This window comes from Camelus dromedarius, chromosome 15, assembly GCF_036321535.1.
Source record: "Camelus dromedarius isolate mCamDro1 chromosome 15, mCamDro1.pat, whole genome shotgun sequence".
In the NCBI taxonomy this organism is placed as follows: Eukaryota; Metazoa; Chordata; class Mammalia; order Artiodactyla; family Camelidae; genus Camelus; species Camelus dromedarius.
The window spans coordinates 32,787,953-32,814,903 of NC_087450.1; the positions used below are offsets into that span (position 1 = coordinate 32,787,953).

At 34.0% G+C, this 26,951-nt stretch overlaps 1 protein-coding gene across 2 annotated transcripts in view; it reads left to right on the plus strand.

Moving 5' to 3' along the window:
• Positions 1–26,951, plus strand: part of LRPPRC (leucine rich pentatricopeptide repeat containing) — a 93,660-nt gene that overhangs the window by 35,801 nt on the left and 30,908 nt on the right. For both annotated transcript variants that reach the window (XM_010997156.3, XM_064494532.1), the window contains exons 15-25: positions 1,416–1,443; positions 3,170–3,227; positions 4,300–4,406; positions 4,634–4,711; positions 5,039–5,083; positions 5,428–5,541; positions 6,555–6,685; positions 7,405–7,490; positions 8,906–9,113; positions 16,985–17,109; positions 17,586–17,692. In XM_010997156.3, the coding sequence (XP_010995458.2) occupies positions 1,416–1,443; positions 3,170–3,227; positions 4,300–4,406; positions 4,634–4,711; positions 5,039–5,083; positions 5,428–5,541; positions 6,555–6,685; positions 7,405–7,490; positions 8,906–9,113; positions 16,985–17,109; positions 17,586–17,692 (1,087 nt within the window). The remainder of the gene's footprint in view (positions 1–1,415; positions 1,444–3,169; positions 3,228–4,299; positions 4,407–4,633; positions 4,712–5,038; positions 5,084–5,427; positions 5,542–6,554; positions 6,686–7,404; positions 7,491–8,905; positions 9,114–16,984; positions 17,110–17,585; positions 17,693–26,951) is intronic.

The following is a 26,951-nucleotide window of genomic DNA, read 5'->3' on the forward strand; positions in this document are numbered from 1 at the left end:
ATAAGTGCCTTGTTAACTCACTGTACCGAAGCAATCCACCCAAACTCAAGTTTAAAGAAATCTGAATTTTTGTGGGTATAGGTTTAAAAAAGCCTGTAAGTTTTGTACACACTTTACAATGTAAATATAATACACACAACTACAATAAATATCTTATATAAATTATACTTGCATTGTAAGATTATCATTAAAACACATAACCAGTCATCTTAAAGTAGCTTCTGTGTTTGAATTAAAATATACACAGCTTATAGACATATGTTTACAAAGCTTAGAAATAGTATAAGACCAGTGTTCATTGGCTACCCAGTTTTGTAAATGGTTTTTCATTTAAACAGGCAAATCTGAGTAAGCTGTTCTTTTTGCTTTCTTTGAAGTATTTTCAAATTTCCAGAAAATTATGAGTAGTAGAGAGAACTCTTATATACCCCATTTATTAACTTTTTGTATTTTGCCACCTTATCGTTATACATTCTCTCCATCTATTTAAACACGCATGTATACATATATATAAATTTTAATTGTTCGGAACTATTTGGGCTGAGGTTGCATATGTCATGACCTTTTACCCTTAAATATGTCAGTGTGTAGTTCCACAGAACAAGGATATTCCCTTATACAACCACAGCACAGTTGACAAATTGAAGAAATTTAACACTGGGAATATTTTAATCTAATGTTCATGTACCAGTTTTATCAATTATTTTCTCTCTCTCCATTTTTTTTTTTTTTTTTTTGTATTTTCTCCCTCCTGTACAGAATCCAGTTCAGGAATGGATGTTAGTTGTCTTTTCTCTTTAATTTTCTCTAATCTGGAATAGTTTTTCAGCCTTTGTCTGATAACATTGATAGTCTTGGAGAAAATGGGCCAGTTATTTTACAGAATGTTCCTCTTGGTGGTTCCCCATACTTACTTAGCTTCATGTTACACCCCTGGCTGGAATACCACAGGAGTGATGTTCTGTCATTCTCAGGGAATCAAATCTAAAAACAGTGTCCATCAGCATCTCATTAGTGATAAAAGTTTTGATCACTCAAGTGGAGACATTGGTTCCATTTCCCCATTATGTGGTTACTGTCTTTACTATTGCAAGTAGTAAGCAGTCTTGGGCAGACACTTTGAGACCATGCAAACATCCTGCTCCGTCAAACTGGGACCCCAAGATTTAGGGATGTTTCTTAATGATTCTTGCCCAAATTGATCTTTATTTTGAGGGTTCAAAGTAACCGAGAGTCAATCCTTCTGAATTACCTTGCCCTGAAAATTCACCTTGATTTTGGAAACATTTATGTACTTATTTTTTAAAGCTTCGATCTGTATCCGTTGCATATAGTAATTGCTAGTGTGTTTTAACTTAGAAGTGTTTTTTTTCAAACCTCTGGGTTTATTTTTAATCCTTTGCTGCCCCCTGCAGGTGTATGAATATAAGTCTTTGGAGCAAGGTAAGTACTCTCAATATTGCAAATCATAAGGTGATATATAAAAAAAGCAAAAGTTGTAATAGCTTCATACATTAATGATGTGTCATTATAAGTTAATGAATATAGAATCTTAAAGTTGGTAGTTTTGAAAATGCCTTCCTGGGGCATGAAATTTATTATTGCAGTGAACCTTGACTTAGTTCTAAATTGTTCCTAAGATTTCCAACTTTTCCAAAAAACAGCTGTTAACATTATTGCAGTGGCATTTGACCATACAGATTTAATAGTTATTTTAAAAAATATATGCATGTACATATATGTTTGTGTAAGTGTATCTATATATGAATGATAGATCACTTTTAAATGGCTATCTTTTTTAAGAAGTTAATTGCTTTTATGCAGGAAGTACAATTACCCTTATGGTGAATTACAAGAATATTTGTAGCTTAATAAAATCAGAATATGCATTACTGATTAGAATTACCAAGTTAAGTATTTTTTTAAATCTTATTTTCATTCAGTTCTTTTTTTAGTATTATATTGCCTTTCAAACTAAATAGTCAGTTGTAATATATGGTTGAGACATTTATATTTAGAAATAATTTTTTTGACTAGAAAGATTTTTCATTGGTTTTTTAAATGTGTTTTTGTACAAAATTTGGTATTAAATGTGGCTGTCCTGTGTCTAATGTATGGCTACAGCTTCTGGTAGAATTTATTGTCTGTCTTATATACATGTCTGTGTTGGTTAAAAAACAATTTGTAGGTGAAGATTGTTTTGTTTTGCTTTACTTTTGAACAGTTTCTGTCTTAACTATCCTTTGAGTTGCTATTAACCGCAGCATTAATTCATGGTGGAGTGAAGTGGGATATGGTCACTTTTGCCTAATTTTCCATATTAGAAAATAAATAGTTGCAGAAGTAACTGTCGTTTGAGTTGCTAAGTTATAATATGTGGCAGGCACTATTTAAAGAACTAATAAGTTCAGTTGTAGAATATACATAAAAGTAATTCAGAATTCCTAACTCGTATCACTTCAGATAACTGTTTCTTACTATCTTCAGCCTGTGGATATATAGTCAAATACTGTTTTCAAGTTACATGTCAGTACTGTAGGTTTTGTAATCATTTTCGTCATAAAATACATATTTGGATTTTTTTATTGAAATTTTGTGGGCAGAATTAATGTCGAAGAGTAAGTCTTTTAGTGTTTGTGTATTCAATTGATAAGAATCCATGAGAACAAACACGTTAGAAGTTTTGACCCTTTAAGATGACTGGAAAACTGTTGAAAAACTGTCAACAATGACAACAAACTTATATTTTGCTTTGTTAATTCTGTAAAACTTCATTAAAAAGGAAGAAACTGGCCCAGTTTCAAACAGACCAAAAACAATACAATGACAAATAACTTTGTTTGATAATTCCTGTAAGCTATTTCCTATTATAACAATTTATTTAGAACAATATATTAACAAGTCAGTCTGGAGGCTTTCTTAGTGACATTTCATGAAACATTGCAGTTTTCCTTCAACATAGGTTTGTTTTATTTTTGTTTTTAAAAGACAAACCTATTATTTAAAAACGAAACAATCTCCTTGGCAGGTGGGGGTGGTGTTGAATTACTGTGATATAGAATAATACCTTACTGGGCAGAGGCTTTATTATTTCAAGAATTCAATTTCAGATTGTATTTGTTCTTGTTTGCTTCTTTTACTGCAATGTGCGCATTTTCTGTCTTACCAGATAACAGAACTGTTGTACAAGGATGGACGTTATTGCCAGAAGCCTCCAGGACCAACGGGTAGCGTTTCAATTTCGATGATTGTAACTTATCCACAAATCCATTCTTCTGTGTAATGATGGGCTAGAAGGATTACAGCAGTAAATGCTTTCTTTTTGAAAGTGAAATTTGAAAACATTTGATTATAAATCTTTATATTGCTAACCACAGCATTTTGAGATCTATGAGTTGTTTGGTTTTATCATAATTATTTTTTTAAAAGACAGAGTTGGGGGCAGTTTCTTTTTAGATATTGAAGAAATGCTTCTTATAGCACCTATCAAAATAAGCTTAACAGTCAGTAATCCTTAGTGTTTGTGAGTTTTTAGTGTTTTTGCAGGTGTAATTTAAACATACAAAGCAATAAAGAGGTCTTTCCACTTAAATATAATTTATTACCCAAAGTACATTATTTTGACATTTAATAATTTTTGTTTTCATATAATAAAGCCTAGACTATAGGGTTTTCTGTAAGAAGGTACCCGGTACCCTTCTTAAAAGTTCAAATTTTTCTGTCCTAGATTAACACATGGCCCTATATATTTTATGCTTGAATGCATAGGAAAATTACTGTTGTTACAAAGCATCTTTGTTAATCTTGGTTGTTCATTGGCTAATAGGCAGCTCTCCACAGGATTACTGTATCTGCTTATTAAAATTATTTAACTTTCTATACTCAACATTTAACAATACTCTAATTTTATGTGTTTCCCTAAATATTGCCCACCAAAAAATTAGTATAGAAATGTACACAAGGCATTTATTCTCACTCTTTGTGATTTGGACAGGAAAGGGGTAAGGCCTTGGGCAGGACCACTTCTGTCACAGAGTGGTGGAAAAAAATAGATTGAAGTAAGATTCTGTACTGAAAAGCTGTCACTCGGTCTGAAAATAATTAATATTCCTTTCACTCACCAGTTAGATATGTGCTCCCAAACCACATAATCTCTATGCCTCAGTGATCATTGTTGCCATTTCAGAGCCTCTCATCAGGGTGACATCTCACACCAAAATGATTTCTTATAAATTAATCTTGATAACATGACAGTCTCAGTAATTTTAGTGGAATGCTTTCTCTTGTTTTTTTCCACAGAAGCTGTTGGCTATTTTCTTTATAACTTGATTGACAGCATGAGTGACTCAGAGGTACAGGCCAAGGAGGAGCGTTTGAGACAATACTTCCATCAGCTGAAGGAGATGGTACCATTTCATTTTTTGCTATATAATGCCTGTCCTGCCTGACATGTATCTATTAGATTTGAAATTGCTGCTTTTACGTACAACCAGACCACTTCTCAATGACATACACGAGTTGGAGACTTAAATTATGTCTGAGATAATTTCTGTTAGACAAATTTCAGTTTGGTTGTCTACAACTTAGGGTTGTTTGTTTTGTCTTGTTTTTTTTCTCCCTTCACTTTGCACAGAATGTAAAAATTCCTGAGAATATCTACAGAGGCATCCGTAATCTACTGGATAGCTACCATGTTCCTGAATTGATTAAGGTGTGTGTGAAATTGTAATCAACTTTTTAAAATGCTTAATTTTAAAATTTTATTTAAACATGATGCTTTTGGCCAAAAGTTTATTTAAATGACAACCTGTAAAACAAGGCTTTTCATTGATTGTTGGTAAATGCTGTTTATATATTGAAGGATATGTTTTAAATATTTATTACAGTGGTTAATAAAGTATAAACAGCATTTCTGGAAAATTTTGGAAAGGTGGGAAAATAGCAGTAAAAATGAGACGAGACTTTCAAAATTTGCTTTGTACATTTGCTAATATATTTTCCACGTGTTTTCTAATTCGGATTTAAATCCTAATTTTAGGATGTTAATATGTTGGTTGAAAGAGAGAAGACAGATGCTCAAAAAGTAAGTAGGCTTTCTGAGTAGATTTTACATGCTATAATAAGTGCATTTAATGTGAATTCTTATAGACTTATGTTCTTATGAAACCTAGCATTTTTGTCATCAGTATACCTCCAAGAAGTTGGTGAAAGCCATTTCCCACCTCAGAAAAATCAACATATCTAAGAAATTTGCATTTAATCTAGGAGCTTTATAAACCCCTGGAGTCCATCCACAGATACCCAGATTAATATCTTTGATAGCATTTATGACATTTAGGAAAGGTCAGTTTAAAGACAAGGAGAGACAAAGAGTGCATGAGATTTATAGTAAATTTCTTTCCTTCTTTTTTCTTCCCATTTCTGTAGACTACACAGTTTACATCATCTCATTTGGAGTCTAAACTTGAACAACTAAAAGCCAAAAATCAACCTATAGGAGATGTCCTAAAGCAACTCATATTAATGCTTTGTTCAGAAGAGGTAACCTTTGTTTAAATATTTCAAATATGCTATTAAGGTAAAAAATTCTTTGTAGGTAAAAGTAAGCAAAGTTAAATATAATATTTATGATTTTTACAGTTGATTATTATACATCATGTCTGTGAAGAATGCAATTAAATGAAAGGTTAACTAATTTTAGCTACACCTTGAATGGCATGTTTTCGGGTTGCTGTAGTTTGTTTATGATAATCTGCAAAGTGAATGATAGTAACAGCCGTGATAGGTTTATCATACATGCCAAATGTCCTTTCAAGCCATGGCTCCGGTCTCTTGTATCTAGATTGTCAAGCAACTGATACATGCAGTAGTCATTTGCAAGTCAAATATTACTAGGTTGTTAATGCAGGGATTGAAATTCCATTTTCCTGCTGGAAAAAAGCTCTTTCTGAGATAAAGGGTCTCTTGCCTTTTTTCAGCAGGCGTCCAGCTGTACTTTGTGTTCATTTTAGTGTGTGTCTACAATTTGTGGTATAGCACTAGACTTTTCCAGTTTCTAGTTCAGTATCATTTGGTTGTATGCCTGTGTTTTTAGGGGGGAAAAAATACAACTGATTTTAAGGTTATAATATGGTACTGTTAAATTCTAAAATATTTCTTCACATTACTTGAATATTAAATTAGACTGTGAGGAACTTTGCAATGATATATTTTTCTGAGCATGAAAATTGGACTGTGAGTGAGGGCTGACTTGGTATGCATTTAATCTGGAAGTCTTTTTTATAATATGGTACCCAAATCTAAAACATCAAATTTGGCATAGTGGTGTGTTTTGCCTTACAGATAACAAATCTTTTAAACCCTACATATATGGCTTTCCTGCTTTTTAAAAGGCAAATAAAAATACCAGAAAGCAAGGTGAAGTTAATAACATGAATCCATTTATGTTAAAAGTACTATTAACTTTTTTTTACACCCCAAACATTGAAACTAGACATTTCACATTTTTACTTTTATATTCATATCTTACTATTCACCTCTATCCTTTATTTTAGAACATGCAAAAAGCTCTTGAATTGAAAGCAAAATATGAATCGGACATGGTTGTCGGTGGCTATGCATCTTTAATAAATTTGTGCTGTCGACATGATAATGCAGAAGATGCACTGAACCTGAAACGAGAATTGTGAGTACTTGGCTCTGAAGCAAATCATCAGCATTTATGCTGATACACAGTTCTTGATGGATCATGTAGATTGAATCCTACTTGCATATAATGTAGCTTTTAAAAATTCTTTTTTGTCAGCATTTTTGAAATTTCATACTGTAAGACTCGGATTAATTATGGCTTGTTTTCAGCAAGGAGCCTTTGTGTAAATATGATAAAGCATTCTGTTCCTTAAAGCCAAGATTTTTTCCCAACAGTTACACAACTGCATATTAGAACAGTGGTGATGGTAACTGTTTTATAAGGCTTGTTAAACAGTCCCCTGTCTATACTGTGGTGTAAGCAAAATTCTGTCCATTTCTCAAGTATCTTTGGTTTCCTATCCTGATAGATTTACCAAATAAAAATATGTCTTTTTGGGTATTTTGGTATTCATTACAAAGTTCGAATCACCTTAAATGCCATGAAGCAGGAGAGTTTCTTCATGAGTATCACTTACAGATCGAAAGATGCAATATATATGTAATGTTATACTTTTTCTTCTTTTGTCGCTTTGAATATAATTACATATGAATTTGTATATGGCTTCAAAAATAAACCTCAACTGAAATGTAGAGGCCAATGATAACAGCAACCCAGGTTGACTGTTGAGTTTTTGAAAAGTGATCAAGTGGCTATTGCAGTCCTTTTCAGTTAACCAATTTCTGACATAATACAAATGTGGCTTTAATTTTTAGTGACCGTTTAGATTCGTCTGCCGTCCTTGACACCGGCAAGTATGTAGCACTTGTAAGAGTATTGGGAAAACATGGCAAGCTCCAAGGTAAGCATCAGCACATAAAGGAAATACGTGATGCAAGTATCTTGCCACTGCAGTAACATGTGAATTGATATTAATGGTATATCATGTCCTTCAGAGTGCTTGAACACTTTGCATACAAATTTGCATGTGAATCCAACCAGAGCTGCATGGACAGTGTAGGCCATTAGTTTTAATGGATTGGCAAGCTTGTCATTTACATTTGCACAGCTCAGTGCTTTTTGCATTTCTGCAGCTAGTTTTTATTAGCATTGCTGTTTGGACTGAGTTTGAAGATCATGACTTATGGCACAATTTGCTTATATGCCTGCACTAATGGCTTTGTTTTTGCTTAAGAACGTCAGAAGGCTGAACATAAAACCTATAAACATAGCCTTTATTTCAGAATATGAATTTTGCAGGAGTCTTTGTCTTAACTTTTAATAACATTAGCAAAATGTATACTCTAATAAGTTTTTACTTAGAAAAGTTTGCAGGGAGAGCCTAGCTGACGTATAGTTGATATGCATACTCCAGTTTTCTCATTGTTGAGATAATGCTAAGCCTAACATAATTAATTACACTTGATAATATATTCTTACTATTTGATCATTTCTTCAGTTTCTCATTGGGCTTTATATTTGAAACTGTTTTTCTTTAGCTTTCCTCTCTTTGTGCCTAGAGAAGATTAAAAAAATTTATAGTGAAAAGTGTATGGAGAAAATACTTGATTTGAACATTGAATTTTTTCCTTGGAAGCCTTGCTAACACAGAAAACTCTTTATAAAGATTAGCCTGCTTTTTAAAAATCACTTTCTGTAAAGCGGTCAAAACATTTTGTCTGTGCAATAATTAAGAACAACATTATAAAAATGCACTTATTCCATACCCTAAAATGTTTGTTTCTGCCTTCCTAATGAAGCTTAATGAATCTAATGTATTAACATGCAGTCTTTTGGAAAGCTTTCATTGGCTCTGCTTGGCTAATTAGTATCGACATAGCAAACAGGCCCTATCGGTATCAGACCATTAGTCTGGCTGTATATACAGTGTAAACACATCTTTATTATCTGGCCTCCTGACAAGCCATCTGCTGAAGAAACAATGGTGTGATTTAGCAGATGTTAGCTCTGAACGATAAAAGCATCCATTTAGGAGGATCTTGCAGCTATAGGGCAGACCGTACAGGGTTATGCGGTGCAGAGTGGGCACACAGTCCCTATCTATAATTTGTAGTCAAAGTTGCAGGGAAATGATAAAACCATGCTATTGTGGATTTATAATTGTAGTCTCGTTTAGAAATGCAAGTAGTAATTAACTTGAAATCGGCATTATACACTAGAATTTACATTCCTGCTGGGCTTGAAATGCTGTTTTAATAGCAGTTTGTTTTCCCTACATGAAATTACCTAAGGGTCTTTTGTGCTACTTCATTGTAGATGCTATTAACATTCTAAAGGAGATGAAAGAGAAGGATGTTCTTATCAAAGATGCAACAGTCTTGTCCTTTTTCCACATCCTAAATGGCGCAGCTTTAAGAGGTGAAACTGAAACAGTAAAACAGTTGCATGAAGCCATCGTGACTCTAGGGTTAGCGAAACCGACCACCACCTTAACTTCCCCATTGGTCACCCTATATCTGGAAAAGTAAGTTAATTGAATTTTGAATTTTAAATGTTGGCATTAAAAGAATGAATCTAATCACTTGGGGATTATGCTTTGTAAATACTCGGTGCTGCGGAAGCCTTGGAGGTTATTTGCCACAGAATAAGAAGACTTACATGGAGTAGGTGACCTTTAAAATCACCAGTGCCCTGTGGTCCTGTGGACTTCTCAACGGAGTGGTCTATGGTGATTTTTTTTGTGTGTGTGAGGATGTGATGCTATTACTTGAAATCAAATCTAGTTTTTCCCAGTTTTGAGCCTAATAAGTGCTAATTATTAATAAATGTAAGAAAGAAGGATTCTCTGTGGCTTTTGATTGTGCTTCATGACTGTTATTCAGGTAATGATGTAGCAGTGTTTCTTCAGTGCTCCTTTTCTCTGTATAGTATTTTAGTTGCATGTACCAATACAGTAGTTATTTAGCTTTGGTAAACACTGTAGAAGTTGTCTCTGTCTTGTGGGAAGAGGATGAATTTTGTTGATAGGGTAACATTTACTGAGTTTGAACATTTTTACACTTGGAATGTTCATGTCGGTGCCCAATATAAGGTATTTTTCAATGCAGATCAGGAAATCAACCTACTGTCTTATAATGAGTGAAACATTTTAGTAAGATAATGAAGCACCCTTTATTATCTTCTTTTCCTCTTGCATTTGTTTTTCTCTTCTGTTTTTTAAAATTTCTTAGCCCTTACCTCTTTGGCATTTTTTTCTATGGCTTAATGCAGTTTTAATCTGCTTATTTCATGATTGGGATTTTCTGATTTTTGTATGGATGTTGTCCTATCAATTCCAGAAGAAAAGTAAAAGATCTGTCTTAACAGTTAAAATATTTCCCCCAAATTTCTAGTGGTTTTTCTTTATTACGGGGTATAATCAATTGAATATAATGAATGATTTAGTATTTAAAATGTGGAATAAAAACCATCTCTTTTAACTAACTCTGTGTTAGGAAATATGTGTATACACACATATATTTATATCCACACACACGTTTTATGAAATAACTTTTTTGCCATCCAATCAAGAAACAGTTTATCAAGTTAGACGATTGGCCAAATTTTAACCTCCACAATCTCAGCATTACATCCTTTTAAAGAAATAGTGATTCAAACAATTACTGTGTTATTGAGTTCTCATGTTCACAGCCAACTTTATATAGAAATCCTATAATTAATATGCTTCCTCCTCGAATTTTTTTGATTGTTTAAAAGACCCATCTCTGCAAATTGCATGTAGAGCTCTGCATGCGGATTTGAAAGAAATGGGCCCAGTGCCCAGAAGAATTAGGCCCTCCTCCACCACTGAGCAAAAATAAAATAATTAACAATGAAAATGAGGCCATGGTAGAAAAGTACCTTACAAATAGAAATACTTTGAAGACAGAGGAAATACAGAAGTTTTCTGAAAGAGGTCTGCAGATGGGGCTCATGAACCAAGGGAAGATGGAAATAGCATGGGATTCAGATGCTATCCTGGAGCATGCTCTGTGCTTCTGATTTTATAGTATAGTCAGATTTGTGTCTCAGTAAAATTTGACTGTCCCTGTTAATTGGGCTAGAAAAATCTAAATTCATATCTTTTATGATTTTTTTTTAACTACTTTCAGATACAAAGAGAAATCATTTACCTTCTATTTTTATCTGCCTGGGTTTGGTTTGGTTTTTTGTTTTTACTCTCTTTGCTTTGGCAGAGGCAGTCTCCATGACAAGATCTTCTTGTTTCATCTATCATAATAAAAAGGTTTGGTTGACTCTTTCAGAGTTGGGAGAATAATAAAAAGCAGGTAAAGGAGACTTCATGTTTTGTGGAAAATGGTGGTAGTACTCCTAGTTGGGGCTAAGTTGGAGGAAAACAGTGACTTTGAAACTTTTTTTCAGTTGTGTTTTCCCCAACTGATGGACGATAGCTAATTAGTACAGAATCATGACAAGTGCAGTACTAGAATTAGCTACACTAGCCTGCCAAAAAGCCCACATGTGTTTGATTTGATTAGATATGTTTAATCTTCAATAATATCACATAATTGGCCTCAGCAGGTTTGAGCTCATCTGGGGAATGAAGTAAAATTACGAGAAACATTTCAGAACATTGCACAAAATCTTCATAGTTTCAAAGGCAAGCATCCTTTTGGAAAGTCATTGCAAGACTCTGAAGAGGCTATCACTTACATACTGTAATTCTGGAACAGATCTATGAGGTTGAATTCCTTACAAAGAGGATCTATTTAAGATTCAATAGATCTTAATTTTGGACTGACTTTTCCAGCATTAGATAAAACATAGAAGAAATTTAATACTGTGTCTGTTACTTGTATAAAAAGCTTTATAGGTATGAAAAATAATACACATTTTGTTTTTATTCATTTGCCAAGGGAAACCCAAAATAATAACAGATTTGCAAGATTATGGAGAAGTTACTAAAGCGAAAAGTGACCTGCTTCTATATTATCAAAATAGTAACTTGCATTGAGCAGAGAGAAATACGCCAAATTGAACAATATTTCCTTGTGTTCTATTGACACTGAGATTGTTCTGTAAGCCACATGTCTACATGTTGTCCACATCAATGTTAAACATTTTCTTTCGTAACTACTTAAAAAAATTTTTTTTTAATTGAAATCATGCCTGATCCTGAAAGATGACCTGGATCTTCCATATTAAGGAAGAAAGAAACGCTTTAACATAGGTTAAAAAAGCTTTTGATTAGTCTTTATGCTATGGTAAAGGAAATGAAATTAATGAAATCTGGGCCATTAGTTTTAAAGGCATAGAAATTTGTATAATGCAGTTTCAGATTCACTTGTTTTATAACTGATCTATTTTGGTTTCATTGCCTGTGAAAAATATCTGAAGCTGTTTTAACTGGATTATTTAGTGCAAATGATCAAAGAAGCTTTAATTTCTGCTTTCCATTAAGGATTTTTCTGTGCTGATTTGTGCTATAATCTGTGTATGCCCAGATGCATTTCATTTAAGTGAATCATGGACTTTGTACATATAATCCTCCCCGAACTCTTGCTAAGTTAATCTTGAGTTCTTCATAAAGGTCACAATTTCTGTAAGACGAACCTATAACAATATGTTTTAAAAACTCACTGTGACACTTTAATGTGTTACAGAAGTGGGAAATATACTTTTTAAAATGTTGGTTATTCTGTCATATATACACCCGTTCAATTTTGGCATCTTCATTTGTACTAGATACTTTTATTATTTATGGGAATGCTACTTCTAGAGTAAAACTCTTCATGTGCTGAAAGGAAATTAAGGAGGTTTGGCTCTTTTACTCCATTATTGCAATTAAGAACTTAGCATCATCAGTGCCAAAGGACAAAAAGTGGTTCATTTGCCCTAGGGGGACAGGACAGTGATAAGATGATTTTTCTTCAAGGATCATTGGGTCGTAATTAAGTTACATTCATGGCTATTGCTTTTTGAAGGATGATTGGTAAATGACAGGCTTCATGTGCTTAGTACGGACAGTGTTCAGTAGGGTTTTTTCTCCCTCTGTCAGAAAATCCTGTTGAGCCTGATAATGTAAATGTGGCATTTTATTCTGAACAAAAGAGCAGGGAAATGAGCTATCTTGTCTAATCATTCAGTTGTTTAACACCGACTTCCAGTTTAGACTCAATTGGCTGGAAAGCACTTGACATGTGAAGTTAGTGCTGTTCGGAACGCATGTTTGAGTAAATTTTAAAGTAAGTGACAGCTAAATTGTACCTAGGGAAATTACAAAGCCTTCAACACAGTTAATTTTTTGGGGAGGATTAGTTGTAATTGCAACACCAGTCTCCTTGAAGATTCCTCATTTATAGATGATGAACAGAAAAAAAAAATGTAGCTCTTTCAAGGGCTGGTTCTCTTAACAGAATAATTTTTCTTAAGTCTGTGGTTCCTCCTGAATTGATTTCTTTCCACACTGAACATCTGCCTAAGATTTATAGAATAGTCAGGTTTTAGACCTGTGAGGGTTCTTTTTCCCCTCCTTCCCTTGTTTTAAACTTTTTTCTCCCTCAAAGCTCCTCTTTTCTCTAGTGATTTCAGATGTTAAGAGCTTTTCAGTCAGTAAGCCCTTTAAGTAAATTGCCACTTCACTAACACTTTATGCATAATGTTGAAGCACTTTAAACCAATTAAACATCAATATTTGTCACTTAAAATTTTTGATTAAATTAAGCATGCGCGCTGCATTGGAAAGTTTTTTTTTACTGTAAGTAAGGAGACTAAGTTTAAAGCTACTGGTAGGTAAACAAATGGTTGTCACTGGTTGTTCTTCTAACAGTTCTAGATTGTATGACGCACATTGGTGATTTTTACGGTTATGTATAAAGGAATTTGAGTTAGGAGGGCTTTGTGTCCTGATACCTTTAAACAGATATTTTTATGATCAGTGGGAGCCTCAAAATAAATGTTATGTCCATTGTTTGTTTTTCTGTCAGTGACATTGTAAAGCATAGTTTCATTTCATAATAAGGACTAAACAGGAGGGAACATGAGATTTACCGTATGAGCTTCAAGCTTACCTTTCTGCATGTTCCTCCTGATGATGATACAGAGTTACAGTTTGTAGTAATTTTATAAATGGTTGTGTCCCCTTAAAAAGTAAAGTAGAAATTCTAGAATGAATTTTAATATGACCCAAGTGAATCTATTAAGGTTAATGAATAAAACTCTTTTAAGTGTTAAAAGTACTTACTGGACTCAGCCTATTATATATATATATAATATACATATATATATATGTTCTTAAGATTTAGAGTTATAGTCTTCCTTTCCTCTGTTCTGTTTTTATTTCATTGGCTCACAGAATATTGATAAAGTTTATGTTGAGTTAATTAGCATTTATCAAAAATAGTTTTTAAATGATTATTTACTTTTTATTAGCATATGTAGTTTTATTCATTAAAATTGCTTTCTATATTTCATTGAAATATTTTTTGGGGGTCTAGTCATTGAAAATATCACAATGGATTTTTCTTAGGTAATATGTTATAGAGTTGATTTTCATTTAGTATTATTTGAGGTTTGTGAAAGCAGTGGCTAAATTTTTATTAGGACTGGACTTTTAAACATTTGTGACCCATTTGTATATAAAGCTTTAGGAATTATGTATGTATACTGAAATGAGCATGGAATTAGTTTTGAATCCAGAATTAATGTTATCAACAAGATTTATTGAAAGGATTATTGTTATTTTAAGGTGGGGTTTTAAATCTGTTTTAGTGTTTTAAAGTGTACATAGGAAATCACAGAATCATTTTAGGTCACAGAAATTAGAATTACACTGATTGATAAAGTCTTGTCTTGCATTTTGGGTAGAAAGCAGTTTCTACCTTTTTCCCTTTGATATTTTGCTGTACTTAGTGATTTCATCCTGCCCAGTAAAAGTCATATTTTCATGTGATGATTTTCTCTTCTGGTGTGAAGCATTTGAGTTGACGAACTTAATAAGCCAAAGTTCATAGAACCTCACATTACAGTATTAAAGCTGGGAGGGAACCCAGAGGTTCTTGAGTTCAGCTGTTGTGATAATCTGCTTTTCATCGCCACTTCTCAAAATGTATCACATTACTGTAGCCTAGCTGCGAATAGTACCTATCAGTTGGGATTGAAATTCAGAAGTCCTGTACATATGCAACTATTTTCATAGCAATGTGAATTTTAGATACTTTCTAGTATTTTTCATTTCCATTACCCAGAGTTTTCAAGCTTTAACAGAAAGATTAATGATGACATCAAATTATATGAGGAATGGACATTTTTATCTCTTTTTATAGTAACATGATCCAACCAGCCACAAATCAGAATGTAGATAATAGGGATTGAAAAGAAATGACTAGTTATTAGTTCATTTCTATCATCAGTACACTTTATATGAAATGTTTCATTATAGATTTCTAATTCATTTTGTTGGCAACTTGGGAGCAGTAACGTTGTTACTTAAAATTACTAACAAATATATGAATTGTTTCCATTTTGCTATTCTTGTCTTTTCTGTTGTTGTTCTGAGCATGTATAATCTTCAGAAGCATATATTTGGAGACCAGAGACGATTAACATGTCTCTTTGATTGACAGAACAATTATTCATTCATTTATTGATAGCTTTGACATAATGTAGGGGAAATACAATTCTAGTTTGGGAATTGATCTGAAAAAGTAGATGTTATTGCTTTTTAAAAGTCAGTATGTGTTAGTTTTTCTTTTAAAAATATTTTGGTAGTTTTCCATTAAATGGAATTGTGGAAAGGTAATAACTGAACTTGTGTCTAAAGCAAGGAAAAATACTGATTATATAAAGCTTTATATCATATGTGGTAGCTACTGTAGCATTTCTCTTGTATGACAGTAATCTAGCCTGCAACATCTACTTGCAGTTTTGAAATTAACCTGTAATTTAGTCTTCACCCCAAATGACAAAAATTCAAATGACTCTGTGGGGTGCCAGAAGATGCACTGTAAACAGGGCTTAGTAAGAGGATAAGGTAGAGTTCCATCAGGATAGGCTCATTTTCACTATGTCAGTATTATTGCCATGAAATTAATGCTTCTTCATGGTATTTTACTTTTTAGTACAGTTTAAAATCTTAATCTAGATAAAATAGTAATTCAATCTAGGGCAACATAACATTTGTATAATGAACCAAAATGTTAGGGCTTCAGTGGAAAATTTTAAAAGGCTTTCTTCCTTTTGAAAACTATTGCGTGTGTGAGAGAAATTTGTTTTCTCCCCAAAGATTATCACCACTGTCACTAGTTGTACGTTGGTCCATGCCTCTAACCATGCTTCTTTTTTAAAAAATATATTTCATACTGTCTTCTCAAAAACTTTAATTTTTTATTCCATATTGTGCCACCTTATCAGGTTAAATAAACAACAGTGCCTTTAAGAGAGCATAAAGTATAATTAGATGGACTCTACTGAAAGTGAGAAGTCCAGGGTCCTGATGGCAGAGCCTTCCCTAGTAGTCTTGGCTAATCAGTCAAGTCTCTAGATGCCTTAATTGCCTCATTATTTAAAAATAAAGGAAGGTGGCATGTAGAATTGGATCACATCATCTCTACAGCTTTTCCAAGGTCTCATACAGTCATTTTCCATTTAAAATGAAAAAGTAGTTTTTGAGGACCCACAGGAATGTATTTTCCACACTCTGTTTAAGAAACTTACTTAATGAAAATATCTTTTTATTTTAATGAACCACATAAGAGAAACTTTGACTTTATAATTGGAAATTTTTAAAAGCTTACCCTCTAATGAAAAACTTTAAGAGTTCTCTAAGAATTCACCGAATGTAAGAATATCTTAGTTTAGCTATAGTAAGTTTCTGTGTATGTGAATCCTGAAGTTATTTCCTCCTTATCTGGAGAAGCAGCACTATGGAAAATATGATGAGGAAGGTGAAAAGCTTGAAAATTCTGTAATGGCTATTGATGGGCATTTAATAAAGTTTCCCAAATCTGGAATTATTGAGAACCATAAACACATAGAAGTGGTTGGAAAAAATATTTGACAGTAATCCTTGTTTTTAGAAATAATGCATTCTTATAGCAACTTATGTGTCATCTCAGAGAATGCCTTCACTTTTTGAACTTTTTAAAAAGTGCCATTTAGCAAGTAAAATAATAAAAGATGAAGCAGGGAAAACAGAGAACCACTAATGATGTCTGAACTCTGAGCATTGATTTTTATATAAGATTGTTCCACCCCCCATCCCCCACCCCCCACATTTTGGCTTTGTGATTTTCTACCTTAAATAAAGCTCAGCTTACATTTTGACAGGTCATTGTGTATCTCTCTAAACTAAATTACATATATTTCATTCATTGTTAATATTTTGATGTTTCTAAGAGATGACTTACCTACTGCTCTCGAAGTCACCCTTGACTGCTATGAAAAGTATAAAGTACTACCAAGGATTCATGATGTCTTATGTAAACTGATAGAGAAAGGCGAGACTGATCTAATTCAGAAAGGTGAGTCACCTTCTAATATTTTAATGTTGGTTTTCTCTTTTCCCCTTATTTAATCTTAATGCTGTGAAGAGAAAATTTAACAGGAAGGCAAGCACATCTAGAGAAACTTTGTTATATTTCTAAGTTGAAAAGAAAAATTTCCAGTAACCACTTTTTTAATACTATAAATGTCCCTGATTTTAGTAACTGTTCATTGTGAAAAGTTGCCCCTCTTATTTTTGGCTCCACTTGGTGATTTGTCTTTATGAGGATTTTTACCCTTCTCACCAGTTCTCTTTGAAGCTAGTCAGAGGTACTTAATGTCATGAGTGTATGCTGTTAGGTAAGCAGTGTGGCAGAAAATCGGTTGATAGAGCTGTAACCCTTAGGTTATTCTCAGTATTTGTTTTAAAGTTTTCTTGTGTTTATCTAGAACTCTTCTAGTGCTATTGTGTTTCTCTACATTTTTCTTCTAATAAACGTTCTTTCTTCTCTAGCAATGGACTTCGTGAGCCAAGAACAAGGTGAAATGACGATGCTCTATGATCTCTTCTTTGCCTTCCTACAAACAGGAAATTACAAGGAGGCCAAGAAGATCATTGAGGTATGGTTTTAACTACAATATTCTAATTGTACAGCTATTTAGACTCTTAATTAGAATATATTTTTAAAATTTAACCTTTAATTACACTTGCTCTGATTCATGTTAATATAATTCAGTCCCAATAATGGGGGCCAGTGGGGGGAGATACGGCCAGCTTCTTTATTGTATGTAATTACAGTTCAGAAAAGGCCGCCTGGTTGTATATTGAATTTGTTTCTTCACTTTGTTAAATTCACTGTTATATATCAAAATGATATTTGCATATTAAATCTTGGGTTGTGGAACAATTAAATTAAACTGGCATTCCTGGGTGTAAAGTTGCTAATCCTCTTTGCCAAGGAATTCTTTGTTCTTAAAAGCAGTGGAATTTAATTTGCTGCAGACCATGCTCAGATTTATTTGTAATGCTTGTCTACAAGTTAATCAGCCAAACAAGTGCTGTCTGCAACTGTTTGGCATTTAATTTAAAATTTCTTCTTTTTTTTCACTATGGTAAGCAGCTTATGGGAAATGGTAGGTGACAAACCTGGGCTATTTAGGATTAGTATATTTTATCTAGACTTGATTGAAATTTTGCTTACTGAAATTGGTAAGTCAAAGGGCAACTATAAAGTCTGTCCAAACTGTGATTAATTTCACTATTAAACAACTCTGTGTTCACTAAAAAAAGAAATTTCACAGAAGAACCCATCGCTTTAAGAAATATTACTTAATGTGATTAAAATAAATTTGTAAATATATCAGTAATCACATTTCTCCCAGATATACTTTGCTGTTACTCCGTATCTTTTTCCAAAAGTGCCAGTGGTGGACAAGACACAAAGGTGGTATTTGGCCTCCTTGTTTTTGTGTTGATGACTGCTTATCATGAAATGGAAAATACAGCTACACAATTCAGAAAATTATTAGTTTCTTTGGAAGTTTTATGAAAAAGGAGGACTGTGAAATTAATTCAGAGCATTCTTCTCTTTCTGTCTTACAACTCAGTCTATCCTCCTGTCAGAGGGAAGTGGGGCATGCTGTCTGTCTTGGACAGATGCTTCTGTAACTCAAGTAGTTCATTTGTATTTTCTAGAAAATGGCATAAATTCCCTCACTGAACGTGCACAGTGTATGTGCCTGAAAATGAGTTGCTGTCTGCCTGTTGAGTCCTGCTGCTCTGTCTGCATGGTCTCAGTATTAGTAGGCACTGATCAGAGCAGAAATCAAGCTCAAGTATTCAGATGATAGTGATTAGAGGTTCTCCAATAGGAAATCATGCTCTTCTCTTTGTGTAGTAAGCAACACTTAGTAGGAAGAACCAAAGGCATAAGAGTGAGTTCTCCTTTTGTCATCGACTTGCTAGTGTGATAGTGGACAAGTTGCTAAACCTTTCTGAGCTTCCTCATGTATAAAAGGGAATGTAGTATCTGTCTTTAAGATTCAATCACGTAATGCATGTAAAGCAGCTTGCATGTTTCCTGGATTATGGTGGCAATAATATTAATTCTCTTTGCCTCTTACAGGTAGGGATTGTGTTGTCTTTTTTACCCCATGTAATTCACAATATGACACTTAGCATAAAGTACATGCTTGTCACACGAATAGGCAAGAGAAGACTGCCTTTTAATTACTTTAAGTCTCTGCCAATGTACAGCATCATTGAGTGTAATCATTTAGGAATGGCTTTAATGTCTGCTGATGACAGAATTTTTATAGTGGTTGTGTACAGAATTGCTTAAAGGTTAAAGAATAGCTTTACAGAATCCCTGCAGTACCACAGGGTTGGACAGCTAGGTGTGCAATATGTGGGAATATTCTGAAGCACGTTTTCAGTTGCCTTTTTTTTATGGTTAATTGGAGTTAAATTAAACTGGGAACTTGGCTTTTTTGACTATTAAAATTCAAGACTGGGAGTTCTCTTGTGGTTTTCTAAGGATTATTGAAAATATTAAAAGTAATGAAAATTAATAAACCAAGACTATGTCAGCATGTGAAAGAATATTATAAATAGTGAGCAGCATTTTTATCATTCCCAATATGCAATTGTGTCTTATCAGTGGGTAGATTCACTAGGGTTGAATTTCCAAAGCAAAATGTACAATAAAATTTCTTTGTATTTGAAGCTCTGTGAGAGATAAGATAAACCAGTCATAAAAATGCCTCTCATTAAATGAAGAAAGAGACAAGATTCAGTGTATAGTATGACCTGTGTTATTTTTAAATGAGTTGGTGTACATATATCATGTATTATGTATAATACATTTTAACATAGTTTTATGTTTGATTTCTGCACATAGACTATTGTAGGAGGGTAGGATTATAGCCGGTATTTTGCTTTATGCTTTTCTGTATTTTCTGAGTTTTCAATAATAAACATATATATTCTTATTCTAGATATACTCAGGAAAAGTGTTATTTTCTTCCAAAAGAAAGAGAGTGAGAGACAAAAGTGAATCAGACTGAGATCAACCCTCAAAGAGATACTATGAAGCTCCTTGAACATGAGATTAATGTGTGAAGATAGCGTCTGTATAAGACTGAGAAGTGTTAACTGCTGTAAGAAAAGCATAAATAGTTCTGAGAGTTTAAGAGTGGAACTTATCCCAGTGGAGGAAATTAGGCAGGACTTTATGGAGAAAATGGGGTATGGGGTGTAGATTGATGGATGTAGTTGTACTCTTCACACTTGGGAGTTTGATAGGTTTGGAAAATGTATTAAAGGTATTAGAGGTAGAGCAGAGAAATAGGAAAGCAAAATCTAAGTAATCGTTCTTTCTCCTGCTTTATTGAGATATAATTGACTTTTAACATTGTGTAAGCGTGAGGTATACAACATGTTGATTTGATATGCTTATATGTTGCAAAATGATTACCACAGTAGCTAGTTAACACCCCCATTACCTCACGTAAGTTCCATTTCTTTTTTGTGGTGAGAACATTCAAGATCTACTCTCTTAGCAACTTGCAAATATACAATACTGTGTCAAGTATTGAATCACCATGCTATACATTAGATCCCCAGATCCTGTTCATCTTAGAGCTGGAAGTTTGTACCTTTTGACCAACATCTCCCCACTTCCCCCACCCCCAAGACCCTGGCAGCCACCATTCTATGCTGTCTTTTTAGGAGTTTGACTGTTTTAGACTTCATATATAAATGATATCATATAGTATTTCCCTTTCTCTGTCTGACTTATTTCCTTTAGCCTGATGCCCTCGTGGTCCATCCATGTTGTTGCAAATGGCAAGATTTCTTTTTCTTGTGCTTAGTAATATTCTTCTGTGTGTGAGTGTGTGTGTGTGAGTGAGTGACCTGAAAATATTTTCTCGTATTTTGTAGGTTGCCTATAAATTTTGTTGTTTCTTTTCCTGTACAGGACCTTTTTAGTTTGTAGTCCCACTTGCTTATTTTTGCTTTTGTTGCTTGTGCCTTTGTGTCTTATCCAAAAAATTGTTGTCAAGACCAATATCGAGGAGCTTTTTCTCTGTTTTCTTCTAGGAGTTTTACAGTTTCAGGTTTTATGTTAAAGTCTCTAATCCATTGTGAGTTAATTTTTGTAGATAGGGGTTTGATTTCATTCTTCTGCATGTGATTATCCAATTTACCCAACAGCATTTATTAATGAGACTATCCTTTCCCTGTTGAGTAATCTTGGCTCTCTTGTCAGATATTAGTTGACCATATATATGAGAGTATATGGCCTCTTGATTCTATTCCTTTGGCCTTGGCTTCTGTTTTTATGCCAGTGCTATTATGTTTTGATGGCTGTAGCTTCGTAGCATATTTTGAGCTGAGGATGTGTGGTCCTTCCAGCTTTGTTCTTTTTCAGGGCTGCTTTGGCTATTCATGGTCTTTTGTGGTTCCATACAAATTTGAAGATTGTTTTTTCTATTTCTGTGAAAAATGCCTTTTGGAATTTTGATAGGGATTTCATTGAATCTGTGGATGGCTTTGGATAGTATGGACATTTTAACAATATTAATTCTTCCAATCCATGAACATGGGATATCTTTCCATTTATTTATGTCTTCAATTTCTTTCATTAAAGTCTTAAAGTTTTCAGTGTACAGATCTTTCACAACCTTTGTTAAATTTATTCCTAAGTATTTTATAATTTTTGGAAGTCTAGTGAATTGGATTATTTTCTTTCTTACTTTCTTTTTTTTTGAATGACTAAATATCTGTATTTAAAAATAATAAATGCACATATTAGCCTTGTACATCCTAACATTTAAATTGAAAATAAAGAAAAATTAAGCACCTTCCCCTGTTAATCTATTCAGGCTGCTAGAACAAAAATACCATAAATTGGGTGATTTAACAGCAAAAATTTATTTCTCACAGTTTTGGAAGCTAGGAAGTCCAAGATCAAGGCGCCAGCATGGTCACGTTCTGGGGAAGGCCCTCTTCCTGGTTCATAGCCAGTGACTTCCCACTGTTTCTTCACATGGCAAAGGGAATGAGGGAGCACTCTGGGGTCTCTTTTATAAGGCAGTAATCCCATTCACAAGGGATAAGCCCATTCACAAGGGATAATGTCCCATTCCTCATGACATAAGCACATCCCAAAGGCCCCACCTCCTAATACCCTCACATTGGAGGTTAGGATTTCAACATATAAATTTTTGGGAGACACACACATTCAGTCCTGAAGACCTTTGCACGCAAACATACCTATCTAATACAGCGTCATCATTACAGACTGTCTAAAGAGCTCTCTTCTGCCATGATGAGTTCCTTTCCACCCCCATTCCTGCCTCACCTCTCTTTTCCCATCATGCTGGCTCCTCTTTGGGCTGCAGGGCTGACAAGGTTTTGGATTATTATAAACCCTCGCTCACATTTACTTTCCTTATGTGCCAGATTATTTAAACTTAGGCTAAACCTCTAAGCCTGCTAACACCAAGTAAACTCCCATAAGTCACTCCAACTGTCAGATAATATTTTAGGTGAAAAAATATTCTCTATTCTTGTCTCTACTATTTTTATTCTCCTTTGGTTTACTTTTACAACATAAATTTTTTTTTTAATATTTTTTATTGAGTTATTGTCATTTTGCAATGTGTCAAATTCCAGTGTAGAGCACAGTTTTTCAGTTACACATGAACATACATATATTCATTGTCACATTTTTTTTCGCTGTGAGCTACTACAAGATCTTGTATATTTTCCCCTGTGCTATACAGTATAATCTTGTTTATCTATTCTGCATATGCCTGTCAATATCTACAAATTTTGAAATCCCAGTCTGTCCCTTCCCACTCCCCCCGCCCCCTTGGCAACCACACGTTTGTATTCTATGTCTATGAGTCTTTCTGTTTTGTATTTATGGTTTTTTTTGTTGTTGTTGTTCTTTTTTTTTTAGATTCCACACATGAGCGATCTCATATGGTATTTTTCTTTCTCTTTCTGGCTTACTTCACTTAGAATGACATTCTCCAGGAACACCCATGTTGCTGCAAATGGCGTTATGTTGTCATTTTTATGGCTGAATAGTATTCCGTTGTATAAATATACCACATCTTCTTTATCCAGTCATCTGTTGATGGACATTAGGCTGTTTCCATGTCTTGGCTATTGTAAATAGTGCTGCTCCGAACATTGGGGTGTAGCTGTCTTTTTGAAGTAGGATATATGCCCAGGAGTGGGATTCCTGGGTCCTATGGTAAGTCTACTCCTAGTCTTTTGAGGATTCTCCATACTGTTTTCCACAGTGGCTGCACCAAACTGCATTTCCACCAGCAGTGTAGGAGGATTCCCTTTTCTCTACAGCCTCTCCAGCATTTGTCATTTGGGGACTTTTGAATGATGGCCATTCTGACTGGTGTGAGGTGATACCTCATCGTAGTTTTGATTTGCATTTCTCTGATAATTAGTGATATTGAGCATTTTTTCATGTGCCTATTGATCATTTGTATTTCTTCCTTGGAGAATTGCTTGTTTAGGTCTTTTGCCCATTGTTGGATTGGGTTGTTTGGTTGTTTCTTACTAAGTTGTATGAGCTGCTTATATATTCTGGAGATCAAGCCTTTGTCAGTTTCATCATTTGCAAAAATTTTCTCCTATTCCGTAGGTTGTCATTTTGTTTTACTTATGGTTTCCTTTGCTGTGCAGAAACTTGTAATTTTCATTAGGTCCCGTTTGTTTATTCTTGCTTTTATTTCTATTGCTTGGGTAGACTGTTCTAGGAGAACATTTTTGAGATGTATGTCAGATAATGTTTTGCCTATATTTTCTTCTAGGAGGTTTATTGTATCTTGTCTTATGTTTAAGTCTTTGATCCATTTTGAGTTTATTTTTGTGTATGGTGTAAGGGAGTGTTCTAGCTTCATTGATTTACATGCTGCTGTCCAGTTTTCCCAACACCATTTGCAGAAGAGACTGTCTTTATTCCATTGCATATTTTTGCCTCCTTTGTCAAAGATTAGTTAACCAAAAGTTTGGGGGTTCATTTCTGGGCTCTTTTCTGTTCCATTGATCTATATGTCTTTTTTTGTGCCAGTATCATACTGTTTTCATTACTGTAGCTTTGTAGTATATCTGAAATCAGGGAGCCTGATTTGTCCAGGACCATTCTTCTTTCTCAAGATTTTTTTGCTATTCAAGGTCTTTTGTGTTTCCATACAGATTTTTAAATCTTCTTCCAATTCTGTGAAAAATGCCATTGGTAATTTGATGGGGATTGCATTGAATCTGCAGATTGCCGTAGGTAGTATGGCCATCTTAACAGTTGATTCTTCCCATCCAAAAATACGGTGTATCTTTCCATCTGTGTCATCTTCAGTTTCTTTCATCAGCATCTTACAGTTTTCAGAGTACAGATCTTTTGCCTCTTTAGGTAGGTTTATTCCTAGGGATTTTATTCTTTTTGACGTGATGGTAAATGGGATTGTTTCCTTAATTTCTTTTTCTATATTTTGTTGTTAGTGTATAGAAATGCAACTGATTTCTGTATATTAATTTTGTATTCTGCAACTTTACCTAATTCATTGATGAGCTCTAGTAGTTTTCTGGTAGCCTCTTTAGGATTTTCCTGTGAATGGTATCATGTCACCTGCAAACAGTGACAGTTTTACTTCTTCTTTTCCAGTTTGGATTCCTTTTATTTCTTCTCTGATTGCTGTGGCTAGGACTTCCAAAACTATGTTCATACAGCTTATTTAATACTTTCTTAACCCTACATTACTGTCTCTACATTTCCCTACATGTCAGTAAGAACTCTTCTAAGCATTTTTAATGGTCACATTATTCCATTGTGTAAGTGAACTAAAGTTTATTTGCCCATTCCTCCTTTGACAAAAATTGTCACTATTATAAGTAATTGTCATAATTCATATCTTTAGCTACTGGCATATTTGATTTTCAGATTGTTTACTTAGGATTATTTCTCAGAAGTGGGTCAAATGTTATTCCAATTTTTAAGGGCTCTGATACATAAAGATAGAAATTTTGTTGTGTGTTTAAAGACGATACCTCTTTTATGGTTCTTTGTAGTACAGATATGGCCTGAAACCCAAGCCTCCCGAGTTCTAGTCCTTATACTTCTTTTGCTCAAAATTATGATAAAATAGGGTGGTATTTCTTTGTTTAAAAAGAAAGGAAGGAAGAAAAAAACTTCATTCTTTCAGTCAAATATCTTTTAAGGTACTTCAGTCACCTCCCAGGAAGGAAGTGTTGCAGCTTATTTAAATAAATTAACACTGTTTGGATAATTCGTTTTGTATTTTAACATTGGACATTAAGTCCAAGGAGAGGTGATACATACAAGTATGAAAAATAATGAAATGAAATGTTAAATAACCATATGAAGGGTTTCTATAAAATATATTATTTAATTTTATTCTCGACCCTTTGAGCAGTTCAGTAATCACTTACTGAGTGCCTGCCATGTGCCAGGCACTGCTGAGTTCTCAGGATACAAACCCAAAGGCGAATTAGAGTCTGCTTTAAAATTATTTAGCGTTTCTTTTTCTAACTTCTTCTGTTGAGGTTCAAACCTAGATTTCAAGCTAAATGGTATAACCGATATTGGTAACATCTTTATATTTTCTCAAATGATTTTCATGTACTTCCTCATGTGAGCCTCTCACAGAAACCCTGAGAGGTAACAAAACTCCAGTTCAGGGTGTGAGTGTGGAGCTTATTGGTTAGTAGTGGTCATGGAATTTGAAATCTTTTCTGTTGGTTCCCCTACACCATTCCCACCTCCATGATCTCTCTTTTTTTCAAAGTGAAATAAGGTATAGCATTTCATCAATTTAAGGTGTTGGAAGTGTTGGTTTAATACATTTATATATTGCAGTATGACCTCCATGATCCCTTAACCTCAGTATCTGGACCACCAAAACAACTTACCCTTTCTCCGAAATTCCTCTTCCCTGACTTTCCCTTCTCTTCTTGACTACCACTATTCTTCCATCACACTTCAGCCAGAGTAAATTTGCTGTCTTCTGAGGGGGCAAGACCCTTCTCTTTATTTATAACGTAGCCTGTAAGACTGGGTTTGGATTACAGTGATCTCCCAACCTTTGTTATTCTTCCCTTTGTTCTTTACTAGATCAAATTCAGGATTTTATCCTAACTTGCCTCCCTTAATAAGCCAGGGTGGATCTTATATGTACAGAAGGGATTTTAGAGCTAATTTTTTCCCCCTTACCTCCCAGATTTCAAGAGATGTCAATTCTCACGCCAATTCATACCCCCTCTCCCATGAATGAGTTTACTTAGTATCTTCTTGTAGCACCTAGTTAAGTGGTTCATACTTCATTTATGATAATTAGGCTTTTAGTTTGACTTGTTCAGCCATATTTTCCTCCATACAAGATATGGTCCTTAAGTCTATCTCTGCAGATTTTAGGGAAGAGGACAATACTGGAAGGTTTTATAATTCAGGACACCCCTTTTCTTCCCTTGCTATTTAGCCACGGGATGATAGTTGGTTTCTTTGTGGTTTTGTTTGTCCTGTCCTCATGCACTTGACTTTCCTCCTCCTACTCCAACTGGAGGACATGAAGCCAGAGTAGTTGTTTCTTTGTTTTCCATTTTCCGTTTCTGGCAGTAATGGCAAGAAATTGCTATTTTGAAGTTAAAGTAATTTTCCTTGAGATAAAGTTTGAAGTAGAAGACTCTTCATTTCTTTTCACTTTAAAGGTAATATTTACTTGATATATATTTACTGGTATACATAGAAGCCTATTATAATAACAGCAACTTTACATCAGAGAAATAATAAAATTTAATAAAAGTAATTTTTTGAATTGGAACTACACAAAGTGT